The 17,702-nt window shown below is 36.2% G+C and overlaps 1 protein-coding gene across 1 annotated transcript in view; it reads right to left on the bottom strand.

Annotated features, from left to right (window-relative positions):
• Positions 1–8,006: 8,006 nt before the first annotated feature.
• Positions 8,007–17,702, bottom strand: part of LOC103479716 (corticotropin-releasing factor receptor 2) — a 105,504-nt gene continuing 95,808 nt past the window's right edge. The window contains exon 11 of the mRNA XM_017309957.1: positions 8,007–8,106. Within this exon, the coding sequence (XP_017165446.1) occupies positions 8,085–8,106 (22 nt within the window). The 3' untranslated portion in view covers positions 8,007–8,084. The remainder of the gene's footprint in view (positions 8,107–17,702) is intronic.

The following is a 17,702-nucleotide window of genomic DNA, read 5'->3' as shown; positions in this document are numbered from 1 at the left end:
ATTACTGTGTGACATAGGTTACTTCTAGGTCTATCCATTTATCCAACTATTGAGAGATAGTCTGATAAATAGAAAGCCTGTTGATCCCAGGATGTAATAGTGGGAGTAGCATTCTTTTCTCCACAAAATCATGGCAAAATTCCCTCTCAAGGCTTGGCATTTATGTTGTCTTATTGAAAACATCTGACCACTCTGACCACTAATAAGTAGCTGTACATAAAACTTAAATGATCCMGTCTTTGCAGCAGATCCATTATTTTCTCATTCCTTGAGTGAGTTGCAAAGAACCATGTGACGCTACAGCGACTTGCATTTTATTCGTTTGTCACTGAGAGCATGAAATTAAAGGGTAGACTTGGTGGAGCTGACTGATTCCTGTAGATCTTTGGTGGGAGAAAAACATAGTTTAGTTTCAAAAATCACGCTGACCACACATCCTGGAAGTAAAAGTAGAAAAGCTGCTTTCCTTTTGCCATAGATGTTATTACCATAAAGACCACCTACTTACAGGCTTAAATTAAACACCAAAAAAACACACACACACACAAGTGTGCAATTTCCCGTAAATTTCTTGACCACGATTTAAATATAAACGTGACTACGAAGGAGTTTGGGTATTAGTGATGTCACTGGGGGTTTTAGAAAGTTTTCTTTCCCCCCCCCTCGCCCATTTGATTCCAAGCTGCAGATGTCAAAACACATTTTGCATTTTCTCCTCATACATACGGTCTTTTATAATGATCCCCGGTGTTGTTCTACACCCAAAACCACAAGCTTCAGGGCTGAGCTATTTTCACACTGGCAAGGTCTGGGGATTTGATCCCACATCCCTCCACTGTCCTCTCCAGGCAAACCTCAGTGCTCCCCCTCAAGGAAAACATTGTCTCAGCAATGTAATGATGACTTTTGTCTATTTAAAGAATCCAAATCRAATGAAACRCCATCAAAACATTGCAGAAAAAACGAAGAAAAAGGTCAAATGTATATATAATATACGGCGATTTGTGAAAGCACTCCTACTCAGTTATGTTCACATTGCATCCACAAACCGGAATTTCATRTGACAAAATTAAAACAAACCAGTGATAAGAAATGAAAATAAATATGGTACTGAACAATATATATTTACTTATTCATTTATTCTAATTTAACAACTACCATCAAACCCACAKGGMTACCCTTTCATCCACTGTTGCTTAGGTTGTGTGTTTGAGGTCGTCCTATTGGAAGTGGAACCACTTTAACCAGTTTGCGTGAGACATTCTCTAACAAATCTTTCAGGTCTTCATAAAACAGCTGGATTTACATAGAGAACAGATTACACAAGTGGAATAATTAGATRGACTGGGAGGCAATTGGTTGTACTTAATTTTATGTAGAGGTATGAATGCAAAAGATTTTGACCACAGCTGTATGCCACAGGTTTTGGWTTTTCATAGCGGGAACATTTTAAAAGCCATGTGCTGTTTTCTTTCCGTCTCATTTCACRTCTGTTATTCTATACAATGCCAATAAAATACATTAAAGWTTGTGGTCATATGTGAAAAAATTCTAACAGTATAAAACCCTTTTGCAAGGCAATAAACATAAGTTGAAATATCGGAAACTAGCGATARTCTCTATCAGGGATTAAAGATGAAAAATTCAGACAGACGCATCCTATATGAAAGCCRCAGGGAGCAGAAGGGCCACAAAGAACCATAACTAGATAACCCTCTGCACTTCATGTACCACCAACAGATTAATGAACTGGCTGATATTAAGAAATCCTTAAAGTGGATTGGAAAAAGTTGTACTAATAGACRCGATGGAGGCAATGACCTTGGTACATAAATGTGCAGAACCCAAGAACATTATTAGAGATCTCTGCTCCTAGGGAAAAACCTTTGGATGACGAGCATAGCCCTCAAGTTTCCCAGTRATCTGGTAAACTTGATCACTGAGGTTCAAGAGAGGGAATCATTTCCAAATGTTGAGTGCTAGCACTTAGCCAGGWCATCAGAAAGAAAAAGCAATGTTTTTACAGGAATTTATCAGAAGATCTTACAAGTCTACATAACTTTGTACTATAAAATTAGAGCAGAAATTCTTTCCTGCTTTTCACTTTAAATAACTAGAAAATGCTAGATGTTGCTTTTAAAATCAAATGAAGCTAAGTCAGAGCAATTCATAAACCATTATCTTGGGAGAAAAACAAAAAAATRAAAATAAAAAATCCAATCAAGCAAGCATGTAGTTTGTGTTCATCCAGGCATATGCCACAAGCTCGTCAGAGAAATGTTTTTCTGGTCATTAAGGAAACATGCTTAGTCTAATTTCTTCTGTTGTTTTGTTTTTAAACCAACATGTTCAACCTTCCAAAAGAGGTCAGAAAGCAGACACATACATGCCAGATGAATCACAAACAGTGTAGRACAGAATCATTGGGTATGCAGGGTCAGTTGTCTTATACCGATGCTCTGATGTACCCTTAAACCAGAGCCTCCAGCATTAAACAAAGCTTCTGTCAGGATATTACTGCAAAGTTTACTTATTTCACTATGTGAAAGGAGTGTATTATGTTTTATGCATTATGTGTATTAATCATACTCAAACCTTCCTTTCTATTAATTATGCTTTTAGGCTTAGAGTTAATGAAAACATGATATCTAATTTTCTAGAAGTTTAGAAGATCATATCGGACAACTAAATAAACTGTTAATAACACAGCAGTGTCAGCTAAATATAATGTATGTTAATAGTTTCTAAAAGGTTGTTATTTTTAAAATATATGTTTAATATGACCAAAAAAAAAGCCCAATCAGAACACATATTCTAATTTATAACAGAGACACTACAGGTTCCCTGTCCATTTATTGAGTGCTGAACCTTCCTCCTGCCTGCTTTTGTTTCTTCCACCACAACCCATGACACTAACAATTATTTCYAATTTTCTTTAAAATAGGCCATGTTATTAGAAGTCGAAAACTAGTGCTCAAAGGCTGTTACCGAGATGCCTGTCAAATGGCATCATCCGAGGGCTGATCAGGGATTTTCACATGCAGCTCGCAGGTTTATGGAAAATGGTTCAAGAAGGAAAAAATGGGGGCAAAAATGCTTTGTTGGTGTCAGAAGTCAGAGGAGAATGAGCATGCAGGTTAAAGATGATAGAAACAAAACTGCAGYTCAAATAACCAGTTATAACAACCGAGGGACACAACATAAAAACCCAACATGTCAAAACCTAAAGCAAATGGGCTACAGAAGCAAAAGTTCATACAGGTACGAGCAGGAAACTAAGAGTACACAGCTCACGCAGGTCCAACWWACATTTCTGTTCAATTTTAGCTTTACATTTCAGATACCAAGAATTTGATGTAAACTTCATTAAACTATTCGTATCTTCGGTTCAGAATGTTAGTAACGGTTTAATAGCATGTGGTGCAATTTTTACTTTGAACACTTTTCGCTGCTTAGAACAAATTGARCATTGTTCAAATGCTGCAGCCTGCCAGAGTATTGCTGCTGACCATGTTCCTCTCTTTATGACCACAGTGTCCGCATCCTATATTGTCTGCCTCCAGCAGGATATCATGTCAMGTAGCGCAATCCAATAAAGCACTTCCAGGACTTTATGGAACAGAAGATTTGCAGATTTGCATCATTGATGTGCAATCGACAAATCTGCAGAAACTGCTGTGTGATGCTGTCACATCAGTATGGATTAAAATTTGGTTCATTTACCATTTAAGCATTTTTCTTGTGCTATGGTCAGATTTGAAGTCGTTAGATTCAGAACTATTTTTTCCCGACGAAGGGGATATGGTTAAAGCTTTGATATAATCTACCAGCCATGAGTCACTACTGTGCAGTAAACTGCTTCACCTACAACACTAAGTAGTATAATGGATTGCACTTATATGTCTTTTAAACTAGATTGTCTTTTGTACTCTAATAACCACATCTATTTAGAGAGCGATGGTAAGCCAAGCCTGGTATGTAAAAATAATCCATCTAGCCATGGTCTACCAGCTTATGCTTGAAGGTTTACAGAGGAGCTGGAGCCTATGTCCCTCAGTCAGAGGGTAAGAGGAGGGTACATCCTGGACAGATCACTAGTCCTTCAAAGAACACAAGTCGAACAACCATTCACACACACTAACTCCAAAGGGACATTTTGWGAGATAAATTGAACTAATAACATGCAGATCCTTGGACTGGGAACAAGCTTATGCCTGGCTCACACAGCAAGATTCCCAACAATCTTAAAAATGCCTTAATTGTCAGAATAGCTCTTCAAATAATCTTAGGCAATTATCTGTTGGAATATCTCAACATATTTCTGCTGTGTGCTAAGAGTGATCTGATCCACTCTGAGGGACATTGGGACGGCTCTGATCTAAAATTGGGGAAATTCGACATGTTTGATTGTCTTGGCCCAATATTGCAGAGTGTCGGAGTGTTCCCCTGTCGAYAAACAAGAATGCAGCCTGTTGAACTTGATGTGTAACCAATGAGAAAGCGAGGTGACAGAAACACACAGAAAATAAGTAATCACCATCGCACAACAGAYGGTATAGTCTTTCTATTTTTTTCTCTTTTAAATATAGGTCACAGACTATCACCATTACTTATTTCCTGTCAGTCATGTTTGTTAACTCTGAATTTATGTTTGACCTCAAGAGGTTTTGTCTGAATGTTGGTGAGTGAAATTGGTTTAAGTGGAATGTGTTGCTCCTGCAATCAGTCATTTGCAGACAATTTAAAAATTTWGCCTTGTGATCCAGGCCATAAATACCCAGAGACGCCACATATGCAAACTTCTTGCAGAAAGACACCAGACAGAGATTTAAAACATCTTTACCCTTTTGGTTTTTTGCATTTATTAATTCAGGTCTCCGTTTAGCACACAGGTATTCTCTTGCATATTCTTTGGAAGAAAACTAAAAGTTTATCTGTACTTGACTGGTTAAATAAACTGACATATGCAATCTTTGTCAAGATTGAACAAAATGTAATGCTACCTGGAAGCTTGTTTTTAAAATGGTATATGCTGGAGGCTGGTAACAGACAAACATCACTTGAAATGCCAAAATAGATTAAGAACATTGGCATTCAKATGATAAACASATTGATCAAAGGATGTTTACATTTGACAGACTACGTGTGCATCTTTGAATACTTGGAAAAAGCTCTCCACAACTTTCAGCATTACTAATAAAGGTCAGTGCAAAACAGTTCATCAAAGGATTGTGCTCCTTTGATGAATATGATGTTTAAACATTCAACATACATATACACATTTCACGTCAAATAACTTAAGTTAACTTTTATACACTAGTCATAGTCTACTACAAAAAATATAGATACTTGACTGCAGTTAAGCAACCAATGTGAAGCCAGNAAACAAGAATGCAGCCTGTTGAACTTGATGTGTAACCAATGAGAAAGCGAGGTGACAGAAACACACAGAAAATAAGTAATCACCATCGCACAACAGAYGGTATAGTCTTTCTATTTTTTTCTCTTTTAAATATAGGTCACAGACTATCACCATTACTTATTTCCTGTCAGTCATGTTTGTTAACTCTGAATTTATGTTTGACCTCAAGAGGTTTTGTCTGAATGTTGGTGAGTGAAATTGGTTTAAGTGGAATGTGTTGCTCCTGCAATCAGTCATTTGCAGACAATTTAAAAATTTWGCCTTGTGATCCAGGCCATAAATACCCAGAGACGCCACATATGCAAACTTCTTGCAGAAAGACACCAGACAGAGATTTAAAACATCTTTACCCTTTTGGTTTTTTGCATTTATTAATTCAGGTCTCCGTTTAGCACACAGGTATTCTCTTGCATATTCTTTGGAAGAAAACTAAAAGTTTATCTGTACTTGACTGGTTAAATAAACTGACATATGCAATCTTTGTCAAGATTGAACAAAATGTAATGCTACCTGGAAGCTTGTTTTTAAAATGGTATATGCTGGAGGCTGGTAACAGACAAACATCACTTGAAATGCCAAAATAGATTAAGAACATTGGCATTCAKATGATAAACASATTGATCAAAGGATGTTTACATTTGACAGACTACGTGTGCATCTTTGAATACTTGGAAAAAGCTCTCCACAACTTTCAGCATTACTAATAAAGGTCAGTGCAAAACAGTTCATCAAAGGATTGTGCTCCTTTGATGAATATGATGTTTAAACATTCAACATACATATACACATTTCACGTCAAATAACTTAAGTTAACTTTTATACACTAGTCATAGTCTACTACAAAAAATATAGATACTTGACTGCAGTTAAGCAACCAATGTGAAGCCAGTAAGAGTTTTTTTCTTTCTATTTTTTTTTTCTTGACAATTTTTAAAATTGATGCATTGTCACATATTTCTTTTTTTTATGACATCCTCCAACTTTGTCTAAAATATTGGTTATTATAATGTTGAATTTTATATGTCTACTGGCTCCACTGGGATCAGAAGAGGGTAAAATCTCATAATAATTAAGAGTAAACATTACTTTCATCAATTTTGAAAGTAATGTTCAAAATTAATGAACATTTTACATCCATTTCATTACATCCCTACATTATTTTTAGAAAGAAATTATGTCATTTTTTTCTAAAAGAAAAAAACAACTTCAAAACCAACAGATGATAAAATAATAAATAATAAAATGCCTATTAAAACACATAAGACTACCAATATATACACTTTATTCTATAGGTTAGAAATGGATTTGAGGTTAACTTTTTTATTTTATGTTTTTAAGTTTATGTAACTAATGCAAGATTTATTGGTTTTAAGACTATATATACACATCAGCTCAAAAAGTGTGGAGGATTCTTGACTAAACAAAAGATGCTGTTCAGYTGCTAAAGTTCTCAGTGTTAGCATGACGTTTTAAATCTAATATAAGATTCATGGGCTTTTATGAAAACCATGAAATGTTGGGTAATACCCCGGAAGGAATGTGACCACAGGGGAGAGTCAACAATAGCTTTTTTTTTTGAGAATGGTATGTTTTTAATTATATGTTTCATTTACAAAGAGTATCGTTTTGAGGGTCAAAGAATTTAATGCCGACCTCATTAWTCTGAGGTTTCAAATATAGTATTACAAATGAGTTGGTTGTAAAACCCTTAGTCTTTGCTGAACAATCAGATGATAATAATACAGCAACCACCGATGCAGCAGAAGATGGGGTCTGGTGGAAAATGTTCTTCTCTGGATGGCCATAAACACAAATACACTAGAGGGTCGACTTCAATTTCAGTTTCAGGAAAGGCAGAGGGGGGAAATGCAAACAAGGGGATATCATTTATAAACCATATAACTGCTGGGCAARTTCTAAGATGACTTTTGGATTTGGATATTGGTCACTTGTTTCACTTCTCCCAGAAAGAGAGTCAGTGCTCTATCCAGATCAATGATGAATTTTWGAATTGAATTGAATTTTAGCTGAATTAAAGAAGGCTGCTGGTTCTGGGGACTATTGTTGAACCTCTTCAGATGCAGGGGCAACAAAGGATTTTACATAAATCAAGAAAATGATYAACAATCCTGAGCGTCCTCTTCATGATAGAGTTTATTCTGCTGGAAGCTTCTTCAAATTTGTTGTAATACGGAACATTACAGGAGATTTTTCCTGGTCTGGAGTTGGCATGGAGATAAATTACATGAAATTATCATTCTTAGTAATTGCACGTATTGTTCATACAGATGAACAATACGTTCATCTGTATGTAACTATACATACAGATGAACGTATTGTCATAAAGTGCAACAGCACAGCTAACAGTGGCTACGTAGCGTATTCAAAATAGATTGAACAACAACATAAGAAAAGAGYAATGCTTTGTATTTCATTTTTGGATAAGAAAAAAAAATAGCATCAGGAGATATTTAAATATAGAAAAATGCATCTGAACCCAAAAGCATATTGAGGTTTGACAAAATGAAGATACTAACTGAAGGAACAGAAACCCAAGAGCAAAGAGCAGGACTCTACTCACCGGGTATCTTACCCCTTGACTTGATGTTATCTTCACATTTTTTCTTAGCTTCGACCAACAGGCCAATCTGCTCCTCTCTTGTCAGCACATCATCTGCATAAACCTGCAAAAGAGAGCAATGAAGAGGACTTAGAAAAGGAAGAACTCTAACACTAAGTACTAYTGGTGTATAAAAGACAGAGTGTCAATCAGGTGCAAAATCTTGTGGAAAATAGCTTCTACAAGAAACAAAGATTATTTTGAAATATAAAAAAAACACACAAAGATAACAGGAGACCAAAAATCTGYACATTTAAACTAGTGATGTTTATATTTTACAAATTCACCAAATGTTTCTAAATAATCCATGTTGAATTACCTTAAAACACCAACTAATATTAAAGTGAGTGAGGCATTTTATTAATCTGATAATTGCAAGAAACCTTGAATGGGAGCAGGTGCAAATTTTTAACTACAGTCAGTTATTTATGCATTTCTTTCATATTCTCTTTCTTGGCTCTGCAGCAAGTCAGTCCAAATCACAACCACCCTTGCTACAAACCAAATCAGAACCAAGAACCTTTGAATTTAARTGACCAAAACAGGAAGAAAGAATCGCTGCTGGAGAGTTAGGCTGACAGTTTGTCCTGCTAAGAAAGGATCTATAGTAGGGATGGGCAATATAGTTTATCATTGATCAGAAAACATGCCATTGGAATAAGAATTATGAGTTGCCTTTCTAACAATAAACTGACTGATAATATTTACTAACCCAAAAAAAGTAAGATTGCGATTGTTGGAAGGGTTTTTTTACAGTTGTTTCCCTACAATTTGGTCCATAAGGGGACAAATTAAATGTCAATATACTTTATATTAACACGTGGTGACCAGATGTTTGACAGCCTCCTCCGTCTCCTGAAGGCCAGATTACAGTGACCACATAGGAGGTCATGTGAAAGCATCTGGGAGTCCAGTGCTGTATTTATCTCTGTCTTTGATGCCATGTAGAATAAATATGAAAATGTCCTATCAGACAGACTCTTCCTCTTGGATAAACAGTGTCCACATGCCGTTTATAGCTGCAGTTTGTGTTGTGGTTGCTGTGTCCACTGTTTCTGTGTGTGCATGATGAAAGTCAAAACTGACAACATGTATTCCTAAAAGCTTTTTCACAGTTATGCATTTTGAGCTTTTGAGCTATGTAATGACGATTGACGTGGAGCCTCAGGTGCGGTTTTCCAGTCAAGGAAACATTTTTCATTCTAATGGGTTACACTGACTGACTTGCTGTTTGCTCGCGGATCACTTGTAGGCAGTGACAAATGTGACTGCTTTGTAGTCAGCAACATTCATTTCCAACAGAGCGTGACAAGAAAGGTTGAAATAAAAACATAAATATGCTCACCGGGTGCTGAAGATTAAAGGACAGAAAAGGACAAATGAGTATACTTTTTAATATTGCTGTTTCGAGACATTTTTCATTTTGTTTGGARGGCTAAAGTAACGTTTCCACACAGAGCAATGGAAATAAGAACCTCTGTGTTGCATCCAAACTCTGGGGAAATTGTTTAAAATAGTTTAGAGAAAATTCGTCCTTAAAAAGATAAAGAGAATTTATATTTAAGACATAGCTAAAATAAGAATAGGAAAAGTATTTATTTAGAAAAATGAAGAGGGATAAAATGTATATTCCAGATGCATTAAAGTCAAATTAGTTTAAAATTGTGTAGGTTAAACTAAATACACTGAAGCCATAGTGTCATTCAAAAGCATGATTACCAGTTAAACTGATAGAGCAACACAAAGTAATATAGCTTAAGTAAGTGGAAGGAAAATTATTCTTAGCTTTCAAAATGTTTTACAAATAAAAATAAAATATGGTGAGCATACATTAACACTCATCACTCCTGTACCAACACATTCTAAAACCATCTCTTCTTTGAATTAGASCTGGAAGTCTTTAGGGGTCTACCTTGACAACCTTTACCAGCGTTGATGATCTAGAGACTGAGACTGAACTTTTTGTCCTTTCTTTTCTGCATAATAGGTCAAACCCGTACAGGATGGTGGGCAGCTGTAAACATTAACCAGGAATAAGCTTCAGGTATTTCACCATCAACTCTGACCAATTTCCGAACAAAACCTCCCCACAGCACGATGCTCMCACCAACCCGTTCTGGAGTGAGAATTGTGTGTCCAGGTAATTGGCAGTACTAGTTTTCCACTAYATAGAGATTTGCATGTGGACCAAAATGTAAACTTTTAGTCTTTTAGTATTTGACCAAAGCTACTGGAAACAAATGCTTACGTAATTGTCTCTAATACAAGTTTCTGGTTTTCATCTTCTACATGTTTGCAGAGTTTCTCACATGGGTTATAGAAATATGGCTTATGGCTTTCTTTCAAGGATGTCTTTCTTTTTGCTACTGAGGACAGATTTGAAGTGCATTTACTAATAGCTGCCGTGTGAATTGATTCTCTCCCAACCCAGTTATGGAGCTACACAGCTCCTCCAGAGTTGCCRTAGACCTCTAGGCTACTCCTTACATAACTGATCTCCTTGGCCAGTTTATCAATTTACACTGATAGCCATGTATTGGGAGGTTTTCAGTTTGGCCAAGACTTTCAGTTTTTGGCTGGTTAATTGAATGGTGCTCCATGCACTATGTGATTGTTTTGTAACCTAAGTAAGCTTTTTACTTTGCAATTTTCCTAACTAGTGTGGTTTTGTTTTGTCTTTATTAGGTCGAGGCCAGAATGCCGATAACATTTCACTAAAAACACAATAAATTGCTTCTATTTTATGATAGAAATATAGCTTTACACCAATGTGATTGTTTGCATCAACAGAATAAAACAGAAAATCCTCCAGTCGTTCCAGCATTTTCTCAGGAAATTCACAAAGAGGTTTTTAAACCATAAGCCAAGAAAAGAATGATTGAAAATTGTATTGGTTTTTGAAACTAGAAAGCTTTAAAGCCTTGGTGTTCCTTGACACCTGCAACTATCATTTTGATTCCACCAAAAACAACATTATGTGCTGCTTTTTCTTACTCCTGAACACGCATTACAAATAAAATACACAGAAAGTTCTGGGCAACAGAATAAAAGGTGGAGAAGTTGAAGCGGTAGAATTAGAAGACACTGTATGTGTAGAAGATATAAAAAAAAGTTGGCATTGGTAAATTTCTGTTTGTATTCTGTCCTTCAGATTGCCAAAATAAATACATTAAATGCGGTGGAATCCTAAGTACATAAATTGAACATCACTCTCACCCTTCATATCCAAATATCCTGATTTGGATGTAAAATGCAAGAACTCTGGAATATCTATCTATATTCTGCAAAAATTAAATCTTTGACAATTTGGGAACAAGGACTGGCATGAATTGCTTTTAAAGMAAGTCTCTGATTTCTGCAATCTTTACATAAACTGCAAAAATACCAAGCTCTTGTGGGTTTTCTCCATACAAACCCACAATACCTCAATCCATCAATATTTTCATTTGCTTTCTGTGCAGAAATAAGGATATCCAGTCTGGGAACTGAATAAGGCTACAGAATGAAGACGTTTATGGCTTTGCATGGTAAACAACCACAGATGGAACAACATCTGACCACAGGCGAATAAGGATAGATACAACCTGTTTACTGGAATAACTATGCCAATATAGAATATTCCACTGACAGCTCCTGAGACATTACCTCAATTTTCACCTCAGTAACTTCCCAATGGTGCTTTAGGTCAAAGTTCAGTCAATTAATGACCAGCAACGGATAGTGAAATGATTCAAACAGCAAGAATGATTGTAATAAATATTTTACAACTATCAGATGGAACGCTTGTTGGGAATAAAGCTGAACGTCCAATCAGAAACTGTGAAAAAATGTACATTATCTTTTTTTTTTGTAAAAACAAAAATAGATATGTTTTTCTAATTTACCCTCAACCATGAGGAAGAAGAGTATCATTTGCAAATTCAGGAGGAGAATCCCGGGTAATAAGTATGCCCTCAGATTATTTCTGAAAACTATTCCTCCTGCGCTGGCCAGAGTCCAAACCTCCAAGGCAAACACAACTTTCACTGGGAGAAACATGARCATTCTTATTTACTGTATTTGATTCAAAACACAGTCTCTTTTTGTTGACCACTTTTGGGTCTGTGCCAGTATAAAAAACTGAAAAAATATACATCATATATCTGTGTGTTTTCCATCACCAGTCTCGAATATAAACCACAAGTTTATTTCTCTATGCAAACTGCAGCATGACGACTGCAGCTGCAATGCTCTGCAAGAATATGAGGCAGAAGGCAGAAATGTGTTCAGGCTGCTCTGTCAGTGTCGTGCCMCTTAAGTTTAATAACTAATTTAAAAAATAAATGAAGCTACATTTGGATTTCAGTTTGCTTGGGCATTTGATCACTTCGGGTGGTTTGTAGAGTGAATGTAAAGTGAACAGCTTCAATCTGCGTGTGTTAATTTCAAAAGAAGTTGGGGAAAAAAAAGGATGAAAGAAGATTTTCTTTTAACTTGTTGAACACCAAAAATGAAGTCATATGGATAGGCGCCATTCAAACGCAGAGCAGACGTTGGGTTTCTGCTACATTGCTAGAAAACCCTCATTGTGGATTGACTTTTGCTTTTCTTTTCTTTTCTTCTTCTTTTCTTTTTTTTTTTAATAAAAAGTCCTGGTTAACCAGAGTCATTTCCTGAAATGCTGAGCAGTGAATCAGAGAGTTAAATGCTTTGTGAGGTAGATTATTTGTAGAGAGCACAAAACAAAATCTAGATAAGGCAGGAAGTTAAAACAGACCACAAAAACCACACAGTTCTGAAATAATTACCTACAGTCAACAGTCAACTCTTGGTTCCTCTTAATGTGGAACAAAAGGCACAGCAGTCTGGAGGAACACATCATTACCCTTTCTGACTGAAAACAAGACTTTGATGTAGGTCAGTCTTTCTAAATCCTATTTAAGGAGGTTTTTATACAGCATGACGACCCCACTATTAAATGACTTGCAGTAGCTGTCAGAATATGGCTGTGTTTGAACACATTTGGGACACATTTTTTGTTATGTGCATATTGGAGGTTTTGTCCATGCACAAAGTTTTCTAAACGCTCAATCAATAGTGACAAAAAGGTTACAAAGCTGCAAAGAGCAACTACATTCTGTAGCAAGGATTTCCTCCAATGTGAAGGCATCYGTCCGTCCGTCCATCTWTCCATTTATTCAACATAAGATTAAGCATAAACATARACAACAATCTCGCCTCTGACATTTTCTGTTCTTTCTAGCTAATCCCAGTGGCCAGTAAACAGACTGATCTTTCTTTACTAAGGAGATCAGAGCAGAGTTCACTAGAGGCAAGGATGTCTATCCATCTAGTATGCTATCCTATCACTACTTATGAACAAGTAATTGATATATTTGAACTCCTCTACTTGAGACCCCACTCTGACCCAGAGGGAGCAATTGCAATATGGCTCAGGGTTGGTGAAGGCACCCTAAGGAATCAGTAATTCTAAAGTAATAACTTGGTTTCAAAATGTAAAAGTTAAGGCTTTTCTTTTTTCTTTTTTTTCTGAATGGCTGTGTTTACTAGGGGAATATTGCAGTGGATTTCTAATGACTGGTTTCCATTTCAAGACAAACTTCACTCTGTGATCAAGCAATTCATGAATTGTCTTGTAGGTAATGATTATTAAGACACAATGAATGAACACACACATTGCTRTACTTTATTGTTTTCTTGTTCTGAAAGCGTAAACTCTTAGATCACAACGGTGTGACTAGAAACACAGCTCATATTAACGTCTATATTTCAAAAAAGTCCTAGAATAAGAAACCTCTCTGTTCACTGATTGTTCAGTGGGAATAAGTTATTACGGAAAACTTAGCTATAAGGTTGAAACTTTATTTTCCAGATCACACCTCATCACATGGATGATAAATAATGCTCTAATAATATTTACTCTGGTTGCCATGAAGAGCTTCTTTTATGCAAATACAGCTGAATGTTTGTTTTATGTACTTGTTTTGGTCATCTGCCATTCTTTACACCATAGGCTAACATTCACTTCCTTGTTGTTGGCATGCATTCAAAATCCTGTCCCAAGGGGTATTGGACTTTCCACCTAGAACTACGTTTTATTTTTTCTTCAGAAAATTGTTGGGACTAGTAAATTACAACTGTGCTGAAACTACTTTTTACCCGTCTGTCCCACTATCTGGAAAAAACATGAATATGTTACTTCTGACATATTGTACCACATGAATGTTTTAGCGGATGAGGTCCCTGGATATTCTAAACTCTATGAGTCAGTGCCACTCCTCTTCAACTGTGCAATTTACATTTGATGATAAAAACCACAAACCACAAGACTGGTTGTCCTTTGGAAATGCCTCCAAACCACATTCAGACTTGAAGCAGCATTTAGCTCCTAATTATACCCTGCTTTGGTCGTAAGCCTAAAGAACAGCACTTTTGTCCCAGATGGAAACATTGTGTGAGTGTGTGTGGGTGCATGTGTTTGCGTGTACTTGTATATGCGACTTATAGAGGTCCACTTTCACAATATTTACCAACAAAGGGAGGTCATATGTGGAAAGTAAATGACGTTTCCCCAATCCTTACTTCTTTCTTTTTTTTTCTCTCTTTTTCTTTGCACTTCTACTGTGCTCTATCAGTTAAGGGTATGGTGTGAATTAAGTTTTGGTTAGGATTAGGAATAGACTAGTAATGATTAGGGTTGGGAAAAATGCTTGGGTTAGGCATAAATACAGTTGCTAAAATGAATGGAAGTCAATACAAGATCCTCAGTTTGTATAGAAGTACAAGGATGTGTGCATTAGTGTGCGTGTGTGAGTGTGTGTGTGTTTAAACAGACAAAGCACGTAGCTTTGACTGCACCGTTCCCTAAAATTATAAGAGGATAATTGTTGCATTATGTAAGCAAGTAAGGGCTGTCGCTCCTGTGCAGCAGATCAAATGCAACATTTCAATTTTCATCAAAAGCTTAAAACTACAACATGTTATGTAACATTCAGATGCTTTGGACATTTAAAAAAWATATATATTAACGACCATACCAAGCCAACTAAAAATACGGATAGTAGTTAGGGGTTAGGTGGTTCTAATGTTAGGACCATGAGTTTCAATAAATGCCAGTGCTTATGTGAAATACAGTGCCTTGCAGAAGTATTCACACCCCATGAATATTTTCACATTTTATCACATCACAACCAAAAACTTCAATGTCTTTAACTTGAACTTTACATTTTAGTTKAAAGGATACAYGTTTTTAAATTTYTTAAYAAATAAATACCAGAAAAATGTGGCATGCATTAGTGTTTAGTCCTCTATTACTCTGATACTGTAAATAAAGTCACCACCACCAGCCGCCTTCAGAATTCACCTAWTTAGTAAATAGATTCCATCCGTTTGCAATTTATTCTCAGTATAAACAGTTATTCAGTGAAGGTTTCAAAGATTTGATAGAGAAAATTAGTGAACAAACAACACCATAAAGACCAAGGAACACAACATGCTGGTCAGAGGTAAAGCTGTGGAGAAAACAATAGCTCATAAAACAGTATTGCCAAATTTTAAACATCCAATTAGTTCTGAGAATCCCTAACCTTTCAACATCTTTCAATCTCTTTCCTAATTCAAAAATAAAAAAAATATGGCACAAGTTCCAACCAGAGCTGGACTGCATGTTAAATCACAATCGTTGCTGTAATATAAATTTTGTAATACAATCTCAGAATTGAAAAGTAGTAGTATGGTGTAAGATATTACCAAATACTACTAAGTGCCTGTGGTGMCTTGAGTGCCTTGCAGGTAAATTACTTATGTCAATAACATTCTTTGCATAATTAATAGACTTTCACTGACTTGATGTCTATTTTGTATTGGTCAAAATGCCAATCTTCAACAAGATTGGTGGGAAAAATATGACAAGGCAAAAGAAACAACAGAATAACAAAATTTAGGATTAACTGCAATAAATATTGCCATGTTTGCAATTACATGTTGCCCTGAAATTGTCYGCCAAACAAAACAGGACTGCCCAACTAAACTGCCAGGAAAGGAGAACAAGAGGACCATGGTAATGCAAAACATATTCATTTGTTAAAATGTCCCATTCAAAGTTCACGCAAAAATCCAATACATAATCTGTAATAAGACGAGAAATATTTCTCTTGACAGATGTTTTCCATCTAATCTGCCATAGTTTGAATTATTTTCCAAAGACGAATGGACAAAAAATTCACTTTAGATTTGCAAAACTGGCAKAATATATCCTGAACATTAGGGCAGCTGGAATATCTATGAATGGATCTAAAAGTGTTGGCTCAGAAAAGGTGAAATGCATGCCACGCTTTTGAGATTTATTTCAGTAAACACATGCAAACCACATATAATTTTTTATTATTTCTTTTCTTTTTTTTTTTTGTTTGATCCATTACATAAAATATAAACTGTTTTGATGAAGGTGAACTTTGTGGTGAGCTGTCTGCTGTTTTTACGTTCACTTTTATCAACTCCCTACCGTCACTGAACATTTTTATTAAGCTCTTGTAAAGGCAAAGCCATGTGATTTWCAATCCTGACACACAGTCAGCAAAGCAACTCCTTCCCCGCATAGACTATCTCAGCGTCATATTTTATTTTGACATGAAAAAAAAGAAGAGGTACTGATGAYAATTGAATGCGAACCGATATCGAGTCCATTCTGCATACAAATCTTTCGGCCGATTCAGCCCWTGTACTGCATTGTGTGTAYACTGTGTTAATTAACCCTAATGTGACAAAGTGTAACTGACTGAGAGAAACTAAAACAAAGTGTTTTACCAAATGTAATTTGATGCCATAGCAACAAAGTTAGAGGAACTCTTTCAGGAAGTGATAAAACTCAACTATTGCACCATCAGCTGTAAATGATGAGAGTTGAGCTCAGCATTGCAATCAGCGATGAAAACGTTTAAACATTAAAAGGTGAAACATGTAGAGGGCACCACTCCAATCAACAATTTCTCCTCTGTGAGGCAAAGGAATCAAGTCTCCCGCAGTCTGTTAAAACTAGGACAAGGACACTCTTTCTACAACACCCCCTGATTGTGACTGCCTACTAAATAAAGCAACTCCATTCTAGACTAATTAGGCACCACATAATTATTCAAGGTGTTTCTTACTCGTTGATAATACTGCACCCCTCTGTTTTGCATGCTGAAGCTCAGTGTTGTACAGATGGTCACCTTGACTATAKCGCTTRTGAGAAAAGACATTTCAGTGTCCTCATGACAAATTTAGTTAACCCCTTAACTGTCACCCTTAAAWCCCATACATGTATGTCAATGGGTCCATGAGGACTCCAGTGTCCTAGTGACAGGTAATGTTATGAACAAGTAGACTGTGATGAAAAAGTTTTCTAAACCAAGACAGGGAAGATTAATAATTGACACTTAAGATGGTAAGCATACTGAGAAGATCAAGAGGGTACTAAGGTCCTCCACTGAGCTTCAGACACCAACTAGTGCTACACAGAAAGGATAATAGAACTGGACAACTAAGAATTTGTAAAGCCATATGTAGCACTGTTTTGCTTGAATAGTGTTTGTAAAATAATTTACCATAATGAGTTAAAGAAAGGGCAGCACAGTGGCGCAGTTGGTAGAGCTGTTGCCTTGCAGCAAGAAGGTTCTGGGT

Source organism: Poecilia reticulata, linkage group LG17 (genome assembly GCF_000633615.1).
Source record: "Poecilia reticulata strain Guanapo linkage group LG17, Guppy_female_1.0+MT, whole genome shotgun sequence".
NCBI lineage: Eukaryota > Metazoa > Chordata > Actinopteri > Cyprinodontiformes > Poeciliidae > Poecilia > Poecilia reticulata.
This window is presented reverse-complemented; position numbering and strand designations above follow the sequence as displayed.